At 37.4% G+C, this 21,947-nt stretch overlaps 1 protein-coding gene across 5 annotated transcripts in view; it reads left to right on the forward strand.

The window, feature by feature from the left end:
- The window catches only part of ROBO2 (roundabout guidance receptor 2), a 471,637-nt gene that overhangs the window by 318,558 nt on the left and 131,132 nt on the right, over positions 1-21,947 (forward strand). For all 5 annotated transcript variants that reach the window (XM_054205925.1, XM_054205944.1, XM_054205935.1 and 2 more), the window contains 3 exons: positions 1,949-2,106; positions 3,751-3,871; positions 13,737-13,875. In XM_054205925.1, coding sequence (XP_054061900.1) covers positions 1,949-2,106; positions 3,751-3,871; positions 13,737-13,875 — 418 coding nt within the window. The remainder of the gene's footprint in view (positions 1-1,948; positions 2,107-3,750; positions 3,872-13,736; positions 13,876-21,947) is intronic.

Below are 21,947 nucleotides of genomic sequence, written 5' to 3' on the forward strand. Positions count from 1 at the left end.
CTGTAACTGTAAAAAGAATCAAGCCAATAAAAATTAATATTTATTTTGTGTGTAATAATAAAGGAAGAAGCTGACATTTTTCCATTTGCCAGTTATATGAAAGAGGGCATAGCATTGCTTAGAAGTATTTTTTCTTCCTGTGTATCATAGTGATCACAGACACATATGAAGATGCCTCTTAAAAAGGTGATTTTGTAAAACTTTTTTTTCTGGTTCTTGCCCTGAAATTGCTGTGGTATTGGCTTTCTTGGCTTTGCAAAATGTTGTAGTGCCAAATAGCCAGCAGCCCATGATCTTCAGTGTACTGTTTCTGTGTTGTGCATTGCATAAGTTATTTCTTCCATTTGATCTTGAAGCTCTGTAAATTCCATTTCTGTCGATTTGATTATTGTGAGTCAAAAGTATATGAGTAATTTTTAATAATCAGAAATATTTTGAGATAGAGTCTTTTGTTATCTGCTGGAAAAAATCGATTGGGTGTGTCACCTAAGAAGGCTACAGGTTCCTGACAGAGCTTCATTCTTTGCCAGCTATGTCCTGTCACTTTTATTTTATGCTTCAACAGCAAGACCTAAATAATCACTCTTTTTTGTGTTAGAAAAGGAATTAACTTCCAATTAATTCTCTCCTTCCTCTGGGATCTACCTGTGTATCCCAAAATGGGGGACAATAAAAGTTACCTCATATGTCATTTTGAGTGCCACATAGATACAGCCCACTCACCTCAGCCCATTCAGAGGCCAATTCTTGTATGTATTAATCATATTTTCTTCTGGCTTATTGCAGAACAGAAAAATATTCAGTTCCAAATGTTAAAATGGGGCACATTTTATTAACATTGAAAGCAGTAAATTATCTCTGCTTATGAAATGAGACTGAGCAATTTCTGCTGAACTCTTCCTGACTTACCCCTTCACTAGGATACAGTGTTTTCTAATTTCTCAGAGGGCCCTGGTTCCATTAAGGGCGAGAACTGTTTTAAAGCTGTAATGAAAGCCATACGTAGCTGAAATTCAAGGAGGGGAAATGCCCTAAATTCTATTTCAGTAGCTCATCTAGAGCTATTTTCAGTTTTATGTTTATAAGAATGTCAATTAACCTAGAGACTAGGACACACATGGAAGAATAACGATGAAGTGGATATCATTTTAACACACTGAAGCCAGCTAGTTGGACCTAATCCTTCTTTATAGAAGCTTGATTTACATAAGAAGCTGGCCTGTGTTGCCTAATTTAGTTCTCAAACAGCTTGGAGATTTAAATGCTCTTTCCTTTCAATGTCATGGGACAGCACTGGTCAAAGTTGCAGAAATACTGAAAGTAAAAAAATAAAAGGAAGAAACAAATACGCTGGAAGCACACTACCATAACCTTGATTTCTCTGACACCTTTCAGAACTGGTGATCACTTCGGCATGTATTTGGTGATAACAGTAACAGTAGTAACAGCAATACCCTTAATCAAGGTGTAACTCTGCAATTCGGTAGTAGTTGTGTCCGCTCTTTGCCTAGCTTATGCTGAAGTTGGAGATCCAGGCAAGCCAGATATTCAGCATGTTGTTTTCTCTTGTGAAAAGAACTCAACATCAGACCTGCAATGCTACTTTTGCAAGGATGGAAGTGACCCTGACAAGGTTAAAAAGAGTAATGGGTGCTGCAGGTTTTTCTAATTTAAATGCAGAGCAGTGTTCTTATCTGGAGAAAAAACAAGGAATAAAACCCCACGTATGTGAAATCTGCCTCCATTGGACAAAAGGTCATGCCTCACCAACTGCTTTTATGAGATCTTTTATAGCAAATACAAGGTGCGAAATCATCACCTAATAATGGTTGAGACTTTTTTGTTTGTTCATTTAATATTATTTGTATCTGCACGTATTTTTTCTTCCCATTTACGATGTCATCGCTTCTAGTAATTTTTCTCTTCTTTCCCTCATTTATTGCATTAGTGCTGCGGGATGACTTCCGCCAGAACCCTACAGATGTTGTGGTGGCAGCTGGAGAGCCCGCCATATTGGAGTGCCAGCCACCTCGTGGGCACCCTGAGCCTACCATCTACTGGAAGAAAGATAAAGTCCGTATTGATGACAGGGAAGAGCGGATCAGTGTAAGTACAGCTCATGTGGTTGTCTATAGACATTGGCCTGCATTGAAGCCTGCATTGAAGCCCCACAGCTGAGTGCAGCAGAACTTTACAGCTTTATCATCTTTTCCCTTGACACTCATCATTATTCTTGACAGTTTGCCTCTCTGAGCTTTCCCAAATGAGAAGGGGAAGATTATTTATTCTTTCTGGTTTGGGTCTCCAACTTGAACTTCTTGAGGCTTGGTTTGTATAATCACTGTGACGGAGGTCCATTAGAGCCTTGGATTTGGTCATGTCAGGTGCTCTGTTAGATGGAGGACTCAGTGGATGTCTTTGATTTGGCCTTACCTTTTCTAGATCTCAGTTCAGTGAAATGAGACTATCAGATCATATATCAGAGAGGTGTTTTAAAGATATAATCAGTCATATCTATGAGGTACACAAATGCCCCGTGGGGAAAAAACCCACAGTTTAGGATGATATCGGTAATGTTGTATTTAGTATAGTAATTGGGATGTATATTCTAAATGAAGGCTGAAGTTATACTCTAACGAATGATTGTTCCTAAATAGAAATACGTATTGAGTAAATGAGTAACTTGGGATGAATTCTGTGAGAGTTCATTCCATGTACTGAATGAAAAAGGATCCAGCAGAAACACCTACCTTATCAAGTGATTAGAATTTATACCATGGTATGTACAAGAAAATGCAATAAATTAAGGGTGCGGGGACATATTTCATTCCTAATTTTTAAGTGCTTAGCTTTTCGCTATTAATATTCCTTCCGTGAAGTTTTATGTTGTATGTAATGGTAAGTAACTTATTCAGTGCTGACCTTATTCAATATGGAACTACCATCAGGAAGTTTGTTTGTTGCTTTGCATGCCTAAGGAAGAATTTCAAGCTAAACAATCTAAGTAGTTGCTATTTGTGGGCCAGGCTGTCTCTGTTTCTACAGTAGAGGAAGGAAGAGTGGCGGGGAACTGGTTAACATTCCCTGACTCTCATGTTTCTTTGGCTATATTCCTACGTTATTCTGAAGGACCTCATTGTCTAACTTTTAACACTGTCTGTGACTTCACAAGCTACAAATTTTTTACTTTATTTCTTTCAACTACACTTTTCTTTCACTCTATAAGCACCCTTTGTAGCCAGGAAAATGTTGTCTTATGGGATTCAGGTGAATTCTCAGTTTGGGCTAAATTTAGTCTGTTTGCATCAAGGAAAAGAGAAAATCTCTCTTAATCAGTGAACAAGGAAACTGGACACAGTAAAATAAAATGAACTAAATAAAGCTAAGTAAAATTGCCTTTTTTCTTGAGAGAGATGTCAAGAGTGCTTTACATATCATCATGCAAGAAATACAAGCACTCTGCATTGCCATGGAGGCAGCAAGAAATGTAATCTTTGACATGTAAAGCATCTAATGAAAACCAAAGAAAGAAACTGAAATACAGTTCAAATCTGTCAGTAGGATAAAATATGTTATTGAACAGCTTAAAGATATTTAAGTATATAGGATTATAATTTTGAAGCTATACATGTATTTACAAACAAAACTTTTAAATGCTTTAGTTGAGGAACTTGCTGCCTGAGAAGGTAGGTTTTTTCTGATATCTTTCGTTTTTATGAAGTTAAAAATATATTCCTTGTTTTGAAACAGATACGTGGTGGGAAGTTGATGATCTCCAATACAAGAAAAAGTGATGCCGGCATGTACACTTGTGTTGGGACAAACATGGTGGGGGAGCGAGACAGCGATCCGGCAGAGCTGACTGTCTTTGGTAAAGCAACTCAAGCTTTTGTTTCCTTTTCACTACAAATGTCATAAACTGAATTGACCTGGGTGACTCATCAAAATATGAGACAAAACAAGGTTAACAAAACACAATAGTACTGCTTAAGCTGCATTTCACAGTTTCTGGAGGAGACCAGGTTTCAAAGGCTGCAATTTATAATTATGGAGCTGTGATGGCTCAACGTTTTCCTTCTAAGTGCATAGTTTCAATCTAATTGCAGGTCCTTAGTGATATGCATACACTCAGAGACAGTAATGCAGGACATAATGCTCTCCCTCACAAAATTGCCAAATGTAATTAAGCTACTTCTAATACAGTTGACAATGCCTGCTTAACAGAGATTTGGACCAGCATTGACTATTTAAATAATTCCTTATTCCTGTGGGGTTGTGAAATCACATCTTTGTAGGGGAGCACAAAAGAGCTCAATTGATCAGTAAAAAGTCATTGGAGAAAATCCTGAGATCAACTTTTTGACCCTATAGAGATACTTTTGTCATTTGTTTTTTAAAGAGCATGAAACAGCTTTTCATCCTGTAATCCAGGGCATCATTTAGGGTTTTGGTGCTGCTGAATGAATCAAAAATGAACAGGTTTCATGTGTGAAAGAGCTTCCAGACCTGATGGGCAAGACAAGAAGTTGTTAGGAACATTTGCCCTGTGGTTAAGGTCTAGAACAAGAATAGAGTAATACTGAACCTAGAGCTGGATCCATCCTGCTAACAACTGGATAAGAAGCAAAGCTGCAAAATCCTGCTGTGGTACATCTTGCAGTCATGATATTTCTATTTACCATTAGCTGTGGTTTTGTAGGAATTAGTCAAGATGTCTTGAGGAAATAAGAGAAAATCAATAAAGAAAAAAACCCTCACTGCTAAAGAAAACACATACATGCATATAAAAAATAAAGAGAAATAGCGTTCGCATTCCCTCCTGCTTCACCTCTTTGATACCCTTGATACAATACCAAAATTCCAAACAAGACTGCTTGTAATTCCAGTAAGACTTTTCATAGAAATCCTAAGATCCTTTCTGAAGCAGATGCTCCTAATTTTTTCACCTTCTGCCTAGTATGGTACACTGGAAAACCCAGTCATACATATTGGCATCTGTGTTTGCATGTATGTGAAAGTCAACATTTGTTTGCCCACTTTAAAAAACATATTATGGGATTTCACAAAAGGCATAGAAAAGTTTCTGTGAGACAAGATCCATGAGGGAATGAGGATTTGCTGCTTTCCAGCATTACAAGACTGTAAAGGCTTCCACTCCGCTTAGTTTGTTGTGGATTCATGGAAGCATATGACTTAAAGTTAGAACTAGTGTACCTTGCAAAAAAACACAGAAAGAATCTCTATCAAATTATCATGTCCTTTGCAGCCAATCTGTTGAAGTCGTGCCTTTATACAGATGAAAAAGAGACGTGACATATCTTCTTCATCAGTTTAAGTACTGATAATCTCTGGTAATACTCCCTGTGGATAGCAAGCAGATTGCAGTCCTAAACTACAAAGCCTTAAGAAATCCTTAAGAAAATAATTTGTTAAAAAGCATTGAACTAGGAATAAAAACTGAAATATGCATGTAATTTCATATCCTGCAGAGCTACAAAAAGTATTAGGTTTGTCTTGATAGCCAATTACAATATCCGGATTTTTTTTTTTACTGGATTTAACCATAGCAATCAATTTGTAAAATACAATCTAAGCCTATTTTGTGAATAATGAAAAAAATCAGCAATAAATGAAATTAGACATTTTAGTTTGTCATAATTGTGTTAGACTACCTAAAGAAAAATTTATTTCAATTTCCTTTCCTATCTGGGAATCTTCCTGTCAAAAACTCCCCTTATATCTAGGTATTGCCTTCTTGTCTTCCTTTTCGCTGTAGAAGAATAGCATCTGGGAAGCAGGCGCTCAGGTTATGGTCTGCTGTTTGACAGGACGATTCAACTATCCTGTGTCCATTTTCTGGTTGTCACCTGGCCCTGAAGCTCTACGTTGGTGTATTGGGTTCACTGTATAGATGTGTCCAGGTTCGTCCTGGTCCACTGTGTACAAAAGAAAGGTGGCTTGGCTTTGCCTTCCACCAGCAGAACAGTTGTATTCCGTTCCTGGACTCCAGGCAGCAGCTCGCGTGTGGGTGGGTGCGTGCACTGGAGAGCATTATCCATGATGTTTCCAGGAAGCAATGTATCTACTGGACAGTCCAATCAGTCTAAGCATACACAATAAATCCAATAAATCCATCAATTCTGGGAAATGTCAGATTGGCTGTGCATGTTCAGATAGACTTTACAGAACACAGGCAGAACCACAGGTCATCTGTTAAGTCCGCAGCCTTCCTCTAATAGGACTCACAGGTTCGAGGAACATGGGAATAGTGCAAACTTTGAGGAAAAATATGCTAAAAATATCATAATACTTATATATTATTCATGTGCCCAACTTTAACTGTTTTGAACACATTTGAAAACAGGCTTTATAATTAAAATTAAGATATCTTAGCTAAGAGACTTAGAGAATTTAATAAAGTGGCTGGCAAGCCTACAGCTGGTGCTGATTCTGGAGAGGAATGTGTATTAATTAGCTGATTATTAATGTCTCTATTCCTTTTCCAATTAAAAAAACCCACCAAATCCTTTCCATAGTGTGAAGGGGCCTTAGTAAACACACTACTCTGTAGGAAAAGGAACTGTTTCATACTAGTTCTCAAACCTTTCCAGGAATCAGCCACTTGTTACTTTTGGCTTTGCAAGTTTTTCTGTAATACCTGAAGTTAATTTTTGCATGTGACTTATGACAGATCTCTGGCTCCCTGTACAGTAAATTTAGCTTGAGGCATTGCCTCTGGAAAAACGGAGTCAGTGTGGTGTGGTAACTGGTGGCCGGAGGGGAACAGCATGGAAACCTAGCCTAAAAGATTACAACTTTCCTGAGTTTAAAAAAAAAAAAAATTAAAATGGACAATGAGAACCTTGGAAAGAAGTAGGACGAAAAAATGGAAGTTTCTCATATGCAGAATGTATCCACTTGGCTGGGTACTCGTTCAATAATCTTTGCTGAGAGATAGCTGTGGATAACACATGTAGAACTTCACAAAAAAAGTAACTTTTTTTTCAGTGCTGCCTGCATAGGAAACCTAGTTTTCAACATTTAGGCACTGCTAACAGCATACTGTTAGCATCGGTGCAGATTGCATTTCTTTTGTTCCCAAGTCATGATTTTTCTACTAGCAGAAATTTGCCAAACTTTCACGGTAAAATATCGTAAAGCAAACTGATTATATCAGCGGTGCTTCCCAAAATTATTCCTGTGTTTTGAATAGTGACAATGATGCATTACATTTTGTTAATCTTCTCTTTCAAGCGCTCTTGCTAGTTTTTGCCTTTATGAGGCTCCAAGGTGTAATCTTGGAGTAAAGCAAGAAGGCAGGGTCTGTCACAAACTCTAAGTTGGCCTTTACATGAAGTTAATAACTAATCCATCAATCCAAACGTTCACAAAAAGAGGCAGCATGGTACTTTGTTATTATGGACGTGCTTTTCGAAAGGCCAAATTCAGAAGTGTAAGTAAGTGATACAAATTAGGCTGCTTTGTTTGTGTTTGGGCTCATAGCCTTTGGCTGAACAGGCTTTACGTGAGATGCAAAACAGAAACAGTTTCATTCCAATTTGTTTGTAAATACATAATATGGAGCCAGAAATTAAATAAAGTAAGAATTACTGTTTAAGTTAACCTTTTATCATTTTGTCATACTACTGCACTGTTCTCAGATAAGTTTTTAAGTTGTTTTAACTATTTCGGACTCCTTTTTGTTCCTTTGGACTTAAAATGGTATGTTTGAAGAACATGTACAAAGGTGTATATTGATTCTGAAGCTCAGTGAAATCGATGAAAGCCTTAATATATCAACTTCAAGAGGCTGGCATCAAGCAGTGGAAAAAGATATATTTAGAAGAGCCTCAAAAGGATATAAAGCATAACTGAGAAGAGTACAAAAATATCTTAAAAGATATGTCAATTCAGACATATTAAAGATTGTTTTGGGTTAATCTTTGATTTTAGCTTTGGTACCTGAACCTTTTTTCCGCTAATAAGGTCCTGTGGGATGAAGAGGTATTTTTGTCTGATGCTTGAAGAAGTATTTGTGTTTGATGTTCTCTAGACATTGTCAGGCTGAAAGAGATACCATAGTTCCAGAAAAAGCATAATATGATGACATGATGTTACATGGAAAAAAAAAACAAAAATCCCTTAATGAAGACACTGTGCTCCATTTTACTTTCCTGCACTCTGAATATGTGGAAGGCCTTAGCAGAGAGTCTTGTCACATTGTATCCTGGAAATGAGTCTCAGAAGCTTTCCCAGCCACGTGGAGGAAAAATCGGTTACACATTCAGAGTTCAAGAGTGTATTTTGGCAGCATGTATTTTGTCCTTCAGAGCAAAGCTCCTCCTACTTTTCTTCAAATCCTTGTATTTCTCATTTGCCGTGTACTTGTGGCAGTTTGCAAAAAGACAGTTTGGCTTTGCAATATTTTTTATCCACAGATACTGACAAGTTGTAATAGGATAATGATGCTGCTGTGAAAAATGGTCTGATTTGTTCTCCAATGCCTGCACCTAATGCTCAGTAAAAACTGAAATTAACGGGGTTGTAGATGTATATAAAAGGAGAAAAACACTAACAATTGATAAAAATCATTATCTTCTATTTGCATGTGCCTCTTAACAGTGCTCCCGGCTTTTACTGGGCAAGCTCATCGCATCTTGGATACTATTTAGAGTGTAGAAGTTTGCAATGTCTACACAAGTGCTTGTTTCTCAAATGCAAAATGGAAAAGCACCTAAAAAGAGGCAGTAGAAGACTGTCTTTAAATATACACCCATCTGCTTTTGTAATTGTATTTTCATTTGTTTGGCCAACATACGTAAATTTAGTGTGATCCTAATATCCTGTCTTCTTCTACATCTTCATTTTTGGCAGAGTGCTTTACTTTATCCAGGTCATGTTGCAGTTAATGAAATATCTACACTATTGACAGCATTCTAAAGTGAAACTTACTTCCAACCATCTAATGTTTCTTTTTTTTCCTTTACATCAGAACACTACAGTGAAAAAAACTTTTAAATTACTTGCTATTAAATCCCTCCCCAAAGCCTTTTAATTTGTGTTTTAATACTTCTTTCTAGAACACGAAAACATTTTAAAAAAATGATGCCTTGTCTCCAGCAAAGGCAGAGAAAACAGTTCTAAATCAGATTGAGCCTCTACATTATGGGGACCATCAAATCCTTCACTCTAGCAGTTGCCTCAGCAGAGAAAATCTATTAAGGTAGTTAGGATCATTTTAATTAGATTGAGGGCCCATATATGGCTGTCTAACTTTTTGAGGAACAGAGAAAGGGCAATAATACATCTGAAGGTCATCTGAGTCTCTCTAACAGACTGTGATACTCAGACCGATTGCTAAATAGAGGAAAAATTGAGTTCTCGGGTTAACTCGTGTCAGCACCCAAAGCAAGGAAAGGATTTTCCTGTGTTTCTGGTTAGGATCAGTTCTGTAGGTTTTCTTGCAGCACATATCGCAAGCACTGCAACAGATTGTAGGTGTGTGTCCAGATTAACAATCCCCTTTTATAACTGCAAGCAAAGTTTATTCTGAAGTTATAAAGGTCACCCTAGTAATAGCATGACTGGCTGACATGACATATAACCATGACCTATTTTATAGTTCTCTTCAGAGATTTTTAATATTCATCAGAGAAAGTCTGGGAAGTGGGTACTTTATTTACTCAGTGAAAGCTTATAAAATAGCGATATTAAAATTTTTATGTGTATCTATGATTTTAATTTATTACCCTTTCTTGTTGTTTCTCAAATATATTGTGTTCTGAATGCTGTTGACAGAGTAACAATGTTTAATTATACCAGAAGGCTTTATTTATGGGCAATCCATATCAAAAGAAAAAAATAAAAAGGTTGTTTCTCAAGTTTAGCTCTGAAACTAAATTTGACCTGGCTGTGTGAAGAAACCTTCTTTATTTAGCATGCTTGGGCAAGCAGCGCTCCGTTTCCTGAGAGATTAACATTGTAAGCAAGTTATACAGGTGACTCAAATCCAGTTAATCTCGCATAAAGAATGTTAATTGCATTGGCAATGGCATTCACTCTGATCACTTTATCGCTGTGTAATTAGCCATTGGACATATTCAAGGAGTTGTCTGTGTGATACAAATACAGGAAACAACATGAGAGATAACGCGTTCTTTCCTGATTCACGCTGTGCAAAATGCAGAGATGATGGAAAAATGGAAATAGCCATTATTGGTATTTGCATGTCCTTGCTAACTGGGATCTGCACTTACATAGCTATTTATTTTCTAGCAAATTCTTAACTGTTTTGGAAAATACACAATTTGAGAAGCTGATGTGAAACAAACGTGTGTATACTCCTAAATTGCCTTGATGTGGAATCAAGTGATTTACCGAATGACCTTTGGGCCATTTATGGTCTTATCAGCTGGGTTGTCCTCAAAATGTGAGAGGAATTTATTTTCTCATCTCCTGTATAGAAGCATTTACAGCCAAGAGTAGCAATTTCATAAATACGTATACATTAGTTTCTTAGCAGTTTACAGGCAGCTTATATAAACATGGTGTAAAATAATTTTTGTATGCAGAACAAGCTGACATACAGGCACATGCAGAGTTCTTTAAATTCAATGTGGATGAACCAGGGTCTCTAAATCACCTATGAGGATGCTGATCTGGATCTAAATTTCTTGATTTAGGATCATCTCTTGAAAAACAAATACCAAAATGAAGAGCGTATTGTGTATGAGCTGAGAGCAGGGGTTGTTCTGAGCTCATCTTATAAGATACTGTTGCAAACTTACAGAAAGTTTCATTAAGATATCCCCTTCTAGATCTGCATAATTAGAGACAGGCCAAGCGCATTGCTTGCTTTTGTTACTTTGTCCAGTTTTAATAAGTTTTAAGGCTTTATCTAAAACTAAAAGGCTTTATCCAAAATTTTCCATGACTTATTGGAAAACTGAGGTTTTGGTTTCTTTTTAATTGCCAAAATAATTCATTCTTCTCTGAGAATGTTGAAGTTCCTGCAGTTTGGAGGTGACAGGGGTAATTGGAGAGAAACGGAGAAGGATTTGAAGGAGAGGAACAGAGGATACTTTTTTTCCTAAGAAGTGCAGGTCCCTCATATTGAATAATAGGGACCTAAAATTTGATGGGGAATAGCTACACTATGCCAGAGATGTAATTTTTTGCTTGTCCAAAAAATTTTCACTAAATTTAGCAAATTATGCCCCTTTTAAAAAAAAATAAATAAAAATCATCAGTTCATATGCCAGCAACACCAGGTTGAATGCAGATCTGAACGGCATTTTCCTGCAACTGCACTGCACTCCTGCTGCTGTCGCTTTCCTGGGATGATGCTTCAACTGATTTTTCTTGTGTTCTGATTGTGGATGGGCTTGTGTCTGGGTGGCACAGAGAAAAGAAGCTCCGGTTCAATTGCAGTTCGAGCACACAGTAGAGAAGAGTCAGTTTGCTGTGAGGTACAAAGGAGAGAGCGCCATGGATAGTTGGAAAGGAGACTGGACTTGTGAACTTGCTGGGTTCCAGCTGTGAAAAGCAATATTCTGAGCTAGGAGGAGACAAATCAGCTAAGGAAGCAGTTGACAGCTGGAAAGAGCTGGCACAGCCAGTGGCTGGAACAGAGGGACTTCAGTCTGGCAAAGACACATAGGTGAGGTTAGGAGCAAACCTAGCTGGAGACTGGGAAAGGTCAGGAGATTACATACACAGGGAAGAAAACATCTGATGAAACACACTCAGGACAAGGAGCTGTAGTGCAGGTTATATATGGCTTGTACACAGACTTGAAACAGGGAATAAAGACTGACATGCCTAGGTGCAGAGAGAGACTAGAACTGAATTTACTTGCCCAAACACTGCTGGAACCTGCAGGTCCCTGGCAGGACTGGGAATTGGGACCAAAGCAATAGCTTGGGAGAAATGGGGAGAAGAATCTCTGCCCTTTAGACACGTTTTTATCTCTAGCATCTGAAAAGGTGCTATAGATTCTTAAGCATGTCTATTATTTGCTGACAAAATATGTTTTTCCCTGCGAATAGGTCCCCTTGCTTGTATCATGGAATTCCTATGTGATGCTGTCACTCATTTACTAATTGTTAACAGGTGTTTTTGTGTTCCTTATTTTCTGTCTTAATATTCTGATTTGTAAAAGTAGTGAACACAATCAGCTGCAACTGCATTCAATGGAAGTTGAGCTTTGAACACACAAAATTAATGCTAAATTCTCAAAAAAAATATAATGGCAGTTTTGTGTTTCAGGTTGAGCATCAATATTTAGCAGAATTTTTTTACCTTGCTTTCTTAGGTCTCCATCGCACCTCAGAAAGAAGCTATGAAAATAAGTGAATTGTTTATGAAGCATTAAGAGAGGTGTAATGGAGGTCATGACGAAATCAATTATTCTGCCTTTGAAGTGAAGTTTGAGTAGTATGACAGGAGGCCACCCACTAAATGGTACAACTAAAGTAAAATATTAAACACCTGCTCATTAAATGAATGCCAACAATCTGGAGATATTTTGGGAAAAAATAGTGTGATCCTATAATTGCAACCAGTCCCATAAGGACAGAAAGGAAGTGATTAAAGGGCACGCAGACAGCCTTAGTTCTGGCACTGAGGCGCTGCATGCTTGATTTTGCAACCTTATTAATGTTCTTTTATTTTTTTTTAATTATTTGGATATAATAAACATGGATAGCCAACCCATAAACTCAGCTCTGTAGTTATCAAGACAAACTGCCTGAGTCAGAATCTAGTATTGCTTACATCTGTGTGAATTTTGAATAATTTTTTAAGTGACATCATACCTTTCAACTTTCTGAGAATGAAATGTGAAACATAGTGTGTAACCGGTTTTAAATGTCTTTATAATATATCCCTGTGTTGAGCAGAAATACTGCTTCATATAAACCCAGTCTTATAATGGTTTGGCTGTAGCATAAATAATTTATGACAATATAAGTAAGTGTGGTATGGCTAGGAGAGGACAGAACAAAATTTATGCAATTCAAAGGCAACTTAGAAACTATCCCCAGTGACATCCTTTCAAATGAAATTACCGGTACTTTGAGTTTGTACCAGTATAACTGAGATCAGATTGTGGCTCTGCATCTGGATTTTAAGCAGGCCTGTACAACATTATGATGATTAATAATATTTGTAGTCGTGCAGGCTAACATAACAAGGATAAACAGAACTTATTATTCAGATCTTAATTTAGTTTTCCATGGTGAAGTTAGCTATGGGGATCAGGGCAGCTCTGACCTCTGTGCGATAGTCCACAATTGTCTGAGGTGCATAACACGGAGTTTACATTTTTCTCAGAAGCATCAAGGTATTGATTATTGCCAAAGGCAGGCTATCTCCACCGGCGGCTCGTACATGGCTAGAGCAGGCAGGAGCTTTTAGGTTACGCTTTGTGTATGCAGCGGTGCAGAGCCAAAACGTTCACATGAAGGGCACCGTCTTGGAGACCTCTCTGCTGGTGTGGCAGGTGGGCAGTCAGTGCTAGCACAGGGTTCCTTCTGGTGGCACTCAGCTCTTGCCTCTCCCGACTGGCAGTCATTTTCCAGGCTCTTTATGCACATCATCAGTTCCATTTGTCTGAATTTGTGGGGCTCAGCCTCCTTTCTTCATTCTGTGAATCAGTAAACAAAAAGATGCTGAAAAGTGAAAAGTGTTCATTTCAACCCTCTGACTGACTAAGGAATTTTAATGTCTCTTTCAAGAACGGCCCACGTTTCTCAGGCGACCGATTAACCAAGTGGTGCTGGAGGAGGAGGCTGTGGATTTCCGGTGCCAGGTGCAGGGGGATCCCACACCCACAGTCCGGTGGAAGAAAGATGATGCAGACTTACCAAGAGGAAGGTGAGAGCAACGTTCATGTTCCCCACACTTTCAAATTTCAATTGTTGAGCAATGCTGCCATTTGTAATTTGACATTATCACCAAGATTTGTTTCCTATATTGTTGGTCTTTGGCACTACAAAACCTGTTCCAGAGTCATCTGAGCAAGGAAACCCAGTATGGATTGAATTGTCCAGGTAACAGATTCCTGTGGAAGGAAGGAAAGTGATGTGTAGGTATTGTGAACACATGGGTATTCACTGAATTTGCTGGAGAAAGTAAAGATGGTTTAGGAATGTACTAGTGGTAGTAGCCTTCATAATAACGTGCTGATACCAAAAGGGAGAAAACTTGGCTGGAGAGTTGCAGAGCCGCTCTGTTGCACTCTCAGGATGCATTAGAAGCAGAGTGCTGTGGTGGGCTTTGCTGGCTCCTTGGCTCATGTCTGTTAAGTATTGGAGAGAAACAGAGAAACCTTCCTCTTGAGGAAACAAAAAACCAAACTAGCAGAAGTGGAAAGCAAAGTTGAAATCTGGAATAGGAACCTTGTGTTCAAGAAAGATTCGTTTAGTCTGGAACAAACACGGAGAAAATTTCAGAGGAAGCAGGGGATGAGAGTCTGTCCTATAAAAGGGCATTAAATTAGCTTGTCTCATTTCTGCTAACAGAACAGACTTTCATCCTCGCTTTGTAGAACTCTTTCTAGTTTTGATGCAGAATCATTATTAGATTAAAAAATGTCAACACAGAAATTCCCGGGAACAGGAATGAGAACCCAGGTCTCCATAAGCCAATCAATCCATCTGCCTCTGTGAGTCCTGATTCATTTTTGCACACTGCTTTTAATTTCAATAGGAGACATGAATAGTGCCTTTTCTTTTCCCCCACCACAGTTGATTGTTCTTTTCCTTCACTGTTGGTTATTCCTGGGATGTTACTGATGGAATTTAAAGAAACAAAAAAAAAACCAACACAATTTAATTCTTCAGTTCTTCAAACAAGTTTTTTAAACACTGGACTTACGTAGGCTGGCTGCCAGTATTACTTCTGCTGCTCCAATCATGATCTTAAAAAAAGAGCAGCTGCAATGGTGTTTGTGGCTAATTTGTGTCAGTGTATATTAAGTGTGCTGTGAGCACAATACTAGACTGGGCCTAACTTAAACAAGTTAGACATTGCTGTCTGCTTTCTTTATCACAGTGTGCTTTACGTCTTCAACCCAACAAGGTGAAAAATGTGGTAAGACTGTTTTCTGGCAGTCTTCATCCACTTGCTAAAGATGGTATTTAGTGTAGCATACACTCTCATGAAAACTGGTGGCACAGTTCCTCACGCTCATACAGCACTTAGTCATGTTTGCGTCTTGGGTTAATATCTTTTGTTTTTCAATTTCTAAATCTTTAACAAAATCCCAAAACTCATATTGGAGAATACCTGATTTAGTTGCCACATCCTCAACTCTGTAAGATGTCTTACAATTCTTCAGTTAAATATATTAATATAATGATACATAATCTAGAAAAAACATTTCCTGATGAGTACGGATACATATGTGTATATATATATATAAATACTTAAATTTTAAAATTAATTTCCTTGCAAATTGAAAAATAACATAGCTTTTTTGCTAATTATATTGGTTGATGTCTGTGCATGTAATACAAAAAAGAGCAGACTTTTGTATGGCAGGATGATTTTTTCTCTTTGCTTGCTATTTAACTATGCATTGTAGAGTAGTCCATAGTAAATACATTGTCCTTCTGTGATTTATTCTTACTGTTGTGCTACTTCTGTTATTTTAAATCATTTCCGCTTCCAGGTCTCATAAGTAGAGGTAATAGATGATGAACAAACAGTGCCTTTGATTAGGTTGCACTTTTATTAGGGTTTTTTTAATGACTGTGTTCCTTCTTTTTCTTTTGTATCTTACTGTGAAAAACATAGTACTATGTTATAAGGTAATTTTTTCTGTTTACTCATGGTGTATTACAAAGGAAGAAGAAGAGAAGGTTCATCTGATCATAATCAAGTTCAGGCTCAGAATCTACTCAGAATGTTTTGCAGTGTTTTTACACTGCTGTTTTACATTTCATAACTGTGTTTTGACATCTTAAAACAGAATGGGGGAGTATGTCCTCATTCATGTCTGCTTCCCAGAACATCGGAGAGGTGGGTAAAGAAGGGGCAAGGTTGCAGAATCTGAAGCTGGAGACCACCTTGGGTGATAGAGGACTAGCACTGCCCCTGTCCTGTAGTGGGTTACCACCACCTGAGCCACGTAGATTGTGGTCATCTAGTAGAGTCTAACATCTGCACTTCAAAAGCAAATACCTCTGATGATCAAGACTGTATGCTTTCTTTTCTAAAATGTATCATTTTTATAGCAAGATATGTGAGCAGAGTCTTTGCTGTCCAAAAAGTGGAAATTTCCAAACCATGCTGCATGATGCTTAATAAGGGAGGATAAATTTGGAACATCTAAAAGAAAAGTTATTGTTTTTTCTGGATTTTTTAATGCAAGTGAAGAAATTTGCAATCATGGTCTGAATGAATGGAAGGATGAGAAAATGATAATAAAGCAATTTTATAAATTAGGAAGAGAATTTCTAAGTGTTTCCTCCTTGATGAAGTGGGAGGTTTATTTTTTTTTGATTTTTTGAGGTAAAACTGAAATGAGCTTTCAGCGTCTGAACTCCTGTATTTTAAGCATTTTAACATCTACAGTGAAATATGAAACCCTCAATGAATTCCCTTTGTTATTCTTCCTACATGCATAAATCCTTCTTCTGAGCAAGTCTGTACAGCTATTTGTGTTACAGCTTTCAATATCAATTTCCTGTTTCTACAGCTAACAACGTTCTTTGCACATCTGTCTGGTTTTGTTTTTTCAATAATTTCTTTTTGGCTTCATCCCTAGATTACAAGACAGTTATAATAAGTACCTGTTTCAACAATTACTGCAAATTTTTAAATGTATCTATTGTTGGTTCAGCTTTCAAAAGTATCTAGTTCGGTGATAGCAAAGTGGGATAAGCTGAATTTTTGTATGCATTTTGTTTCTGTAATTTGCTCCTGGTGAATGCCAGAATCAGTGATACTCGATCCGTGGTCTTTCATAAATCCTTCTCTGTTTTTCCATCCTGCTTTCTTTTAGCTTTTTTTAGTGACATGTGAAAGCAAAGAGAAAAGTAATCACAGTAATTTCTAATGACAAATATAAACAGTATTGCTGCACCGATTGGTGTGTTGAGAAATAATTGGAAAATAATTTCAGGCTGTTACAGTTTTAATTATAAAGGTCCCTGGTGAACTGTAAGCATCTCCAGTTGCAATTGGATTGAATGAGAAAAAAAAAGCAACTTCTAAAGAAATTATTATGTTTGAAAATATGACTATTTAAAAAAAATAATTTGGCTGTTTTGTTGAATTGTCTATGTAATTAGCCAGAAATTTATGAATAACTATGCTTTAAAACTGAGAACAGATGGACATAAGTTTATTCTAAGGGTGCAAGGCTTCATTCCAAGTTTTAGCTATTTTGAATTGATGATCCAAAACAACTCTGATGATAGTCTATATTTTGAATTTAAAATCTTAAAGTGGTTCTTATAGTGGAAGTTTTCAAAATGGTACGGAAAAATAGGTCTCGCTATCAGTGAAAGGAAGTTACTGTCCGACAATCTCTAGACCTGAGTTGAGATTTCAAAGACTGTGGTATACATCATGGAGCTCTTCTATGTATGGCTGGCAGGAATTAAGAAAGCGATAAGAAGGACCATGTGTAAAGAGTATTGTGACTTATGTATTGTGACTCTTTTCATAGTTCTTTTACCCTGTTGTGTTAATGAATTAATTAAATTCTTCAGACTTGAAAATTCTTTTTAGAGCCTAAACCAACCTCAGCAAATTACTAACTTGCTATTAAAAATGTTGATACTGCACCAACAGGGAGAGACAAAGTACCATGTGAAGTCTGCGATGTGTAAAGCTTTTTTCCAGAAGCTGTTCATTTCAAATCAGTGACCCAAGACTGAAATGCATTGTGAATCAAGGGTAGAGGCGCATGATGTATATTATACTTTAATTGCTCTAAAAATTCAGCATAACACCGTAGCTTCCACAGTACACAAAGGCTAGGGAACAGCTAATCAAGTATGACTCATGTCAAACTACTGGATGTGAACAGGATATTGTGGGGTCACTAGTCCTATGCCTTTGGCTGAAATATTATGTTCACTATTTCATGAACAGAGTTTCTTTGCATTCTAAGTGACACAAGGAAATAGCAAAAAAAAATGTACTAAAGTGACTCAGACAATTGTGGCCACGCATAATGACCAGGACCTATTGAAAAATAAACAAAAATTGTCTTTATACATTGAAGTCTTTTTCCAGACACACGTTCAGGTAGCTTTCCCTTTGATGTCTGTTTGGCAGAAATAGAGATGATACTTTCCCGCTTAGGAGCTGATGGTCTCCTGTGTGTTGAGAAACTCAATATGGCCTGGATCAACTTTTGATTCATCTGTTTTTTAGTCCTGGTAACAGGAAGAAAGCGATATCATTTGAGAGCCTCCAATATGAGAGTGGCATATCTATGACTAGCAATTTAATAAAATTTGAATAAGGTTTGTAGAGTGTTTCATGTCTTCAAATTTTCTAGTGAAGCCGAAGAGAGCAGCTGCATAGTCTGTAATTACATAGCAAGTAATACAGATTTTTAATTTTTTTTTTTTAGGAAGTGAAGAGATTTTCAATTACAAGTTAAAATTTATGACACGCTATAATAACTGTTTAAACCTTTTACACAGAAGAAGCTAGCAGTGCCAGCTCTTTGGGAGAGTGAGGTTAGCTCAGCAAATGTATTTTTCAGTTGCCTTAAAAACGACTGAGTAGCAATCACATGGGCCTCTTTTTTGCATTCCAGCCCAGAACAGCTGGTTTAGCTCAGTAAATACATCTTTAATGAAATTACAACCTGCTCTTGTAAGTTGCATTTACAGGCTCTGTCTGATTAGATGAATATTGTACTAGGGATGAAAAGTGGCAACTGCACCAGCAGGAAGAGGTATTTGTTTTACGTGCCACCCACGCAATGGAAGTGTAGGCAGAAAAACCAAGAGTGATGCTTCAGAACAAAAATGGTGTGTAGTTTACACAAAGAATATTGCTAAGTGTTAAGAGATTGTAGGTTATTAAGTGAAACAGAGCAGTGATACACAGCAATGACAATCATAAACAGCACACTAAGGTTTCTTATTGACTAAAGATTAGGAATATTCATTAGAAATCACATGGGAAAATGCATTCTTAATGCATAGACTTAACTTAGAATAAGTTATGTGTTAGCTCCAACACAAAACGCTGTGTAGATGTTAGTCTTGCTATCTTTTTAAAACTGGCCTCTTTGTGCCTGAAAAGTAATTGCATACATATAGCCTGGGCAGAAATACTGTCTGTCACACTTCTGATAGGTGTGCATTTTCAGTAAGTACTGTAATTTCTGTGCTTTCCTCCATGGCTTCTGGTGAGCTCGAAACTAAGGGTAAACGATGAAATTTTTAAAATATCTTACTGTCTTCCAGATGCAAATCCTTGAAATGGATTTAAATGCAACTGACAGCAAACCTTATCCCAATAAACTCAGAAAAGTTAGATTTTTTAGGAAGAGATCCGGGAAGAGCCTGAGAGCCGGAGATGTTCTGCATTTGTATTTCTTCATGATCACACGATAAGGTCCTGTAAGCCAGAGAGACAGTAATTTTTAAGAATAAACACAGTGCTACATAATTCTATTTATATTCTGAGGATGGGATAGTGAGGTATTTAACTACAGCGTCCTCTAGATACAACCAAGGGGAGAATGACCTTTCAATGAAATATGAGTTAATAACACTACAGCGCTGTGTGCTTTGGTCGAGTTAATCTCTGTGCAGAATGTAACAAAATGCAGTCTAATGAGTATTGAAAATTAATTAGAGTAAAGAGTGTGTTTTAGTAGTGTAATGGATATAATCTTTGGTTACATCAGCAAATTTCTGTTGCAATTAATAACAATTAATGGTTTTAAATAAAGGGTCAGGGAAAAATGATGTTTTTCATATTAGCTGTATCACATGTACTGTTCATCACCTCTGGTTAGATCCAGTATGATTTGCATGCTCATCTTTTGTTTCCTAAGCTAAAGCATCAAGGAGAGATTAAGTCCCTTTGTGAGGAGCATAGGGGAGAAGATTGGATGTTCTTAATAGCTTGTCAAAAGGCGACAGTGAAAGAAGGGGGTTTAGTATGCTATTTTTATTCTTACCTACATCTGGAGGGAGTAGAGGCGGTTTGCAGAGGATGTTGTTACTTTGGGTTTAGTGCAGCACATGGCTGGCACAGGGCAAGCTGCAGTGCAACTTGCCGAGAGTCCGTGTAGCCTAACTGAACACAGGTAAATTTCAGCAGAATGAAATGTAAGCATCTTTTTAGCTGCTGTGTTGAATCGTTTAAGGAAACTTCTCCTGTAATGCCAGAGATTTCATTTAGAGATAGAGAGGTGATGAGGGGTAATAGGGAGGCAGGGATTGGTTTATTTTTGTGTATATGGCATCAAGATGATGTACCCCAGTGCTGGTGGGGAACCCTTTCCTGTTGTTCTGTTGGCTGAGTATCCCTCTTCTCTGATTGATATTTTGCCTGTCAGTGATCCCTTCCTCTTCTGTAAGTGGAAAAATATTCCTTACAGTTTTCTGAGGAATACATGGCCAAGTGAAAGTGTAAATTAGAGTATTTTTTGACATTTTAAATCCCTCAAGGCATGGCATTGAATAAAGTCCTGTAAATGCATCGTCCCACAGTTACCCCAGAGGTCTACAGTCTAACCCAGTAGTTATCTGCCATTCAATTTGTATGAAATATTAAATGCTGCAAGCAAAAGTGTTAGATGTGTGGCTCTGCTAGACTGATCAGCAGAGAAACGGTTAATAACGTTGACATTTAAATTGGCTTCATGTTAAGTGTCAGTTCTCACCACAGAGCTGAAGAAGAGCTATTGTTTCAGGCAGTCTGTTTGGGGATGCATGAAAACAGTCTCCAGTTGCTTACATAAGGGTCAGGATTGGGAAAATAGCTTTACAACTCCGCAAACAACAACCATAAAGGAATTGTGTCAACTAGCAGTCCTGCCTACGTGTTTTCTCTTTACGCTATGTGAACCATTGGTGATCTATGAATTGGTCACTGGCAGCGCACTCAAAATAGGATTGTGACAAGAAAATGTTTTATTTTTTATTCTTTCTTATTTAACATCCTAAAATTGTTAAATTTCAGAGAATTAATGAAGTCACTAGCAGAGTTCTGAAACAAAATTTAGGGCCAGTAGTAGTAGCCTCAAACATGGATTTCTCTGAATTTTCCACTGACAGAAGACTGCGGTAAATAAATGGTCTTGCAGGAAGGAGGCCCAAGAAAAAATGTAATTTGATTTCATTCAGAATACTCATTCTAGTGCTTGAATCTTTCTTCAGTATCAGAAAAGCAGAGTATACTAAGTAAAAACTTAGTAATCATGTAGTTTATACGTTTCAGAATATTGAGGTAGCCTGCTTTCTTGAAAAGTATAAGGATATCAAACAGTTTAAGCTTATTATTATCAATGTATTGACTATTAAAATCATAGAATGAAAAAGTAAAGGTAGTAACTCTTCAGTCGTTTCTGTAAATCCCTGAGGAGAGCAGGGAGAGGGAAGCTGGTAGTTATGTTCAAGTGGGAGTAAGATTCAAGAGCTCTGACCACAGCTCTGACCAATCCTGCAGGGATTTCTTCTGCTTTAACACATTCCATCCCTGCGTGGGATACAAAAGTTGTCATCTCAGTTAAAAACAAACAAACAAAAACCGTCAGTGAAAACACTGCAAGGTTATAGTTTTAACCCTAAGAACTACTTTCCAGTTCCTATTGGTAAGTCCTATGTTGAGAATTACTTAACTTTAGCAAAATGTACTTTTTAATAGTATGACTTCTGGCTCAACTGTAATGTTGGAGGCACTTGCATTAAAACGTTAACATGACTTCATCTTTAATTACCACTTCAAGGTTGGTTACAGAT

This window comes from Rissa tridactyla, chromosome 1 (genome assembly GCF_028500815.1).
Source record: "Rissa tridactyla isolate bRisTri1 chromosome 1, bRisTri1.patW.cur.20221130, whole genome shotgun sequence".
NCBI lineage: Eukaryota > Metazoa > Chordata > Aves > Charadriiformes > Laridae > Rissa > Rissa tridactyla.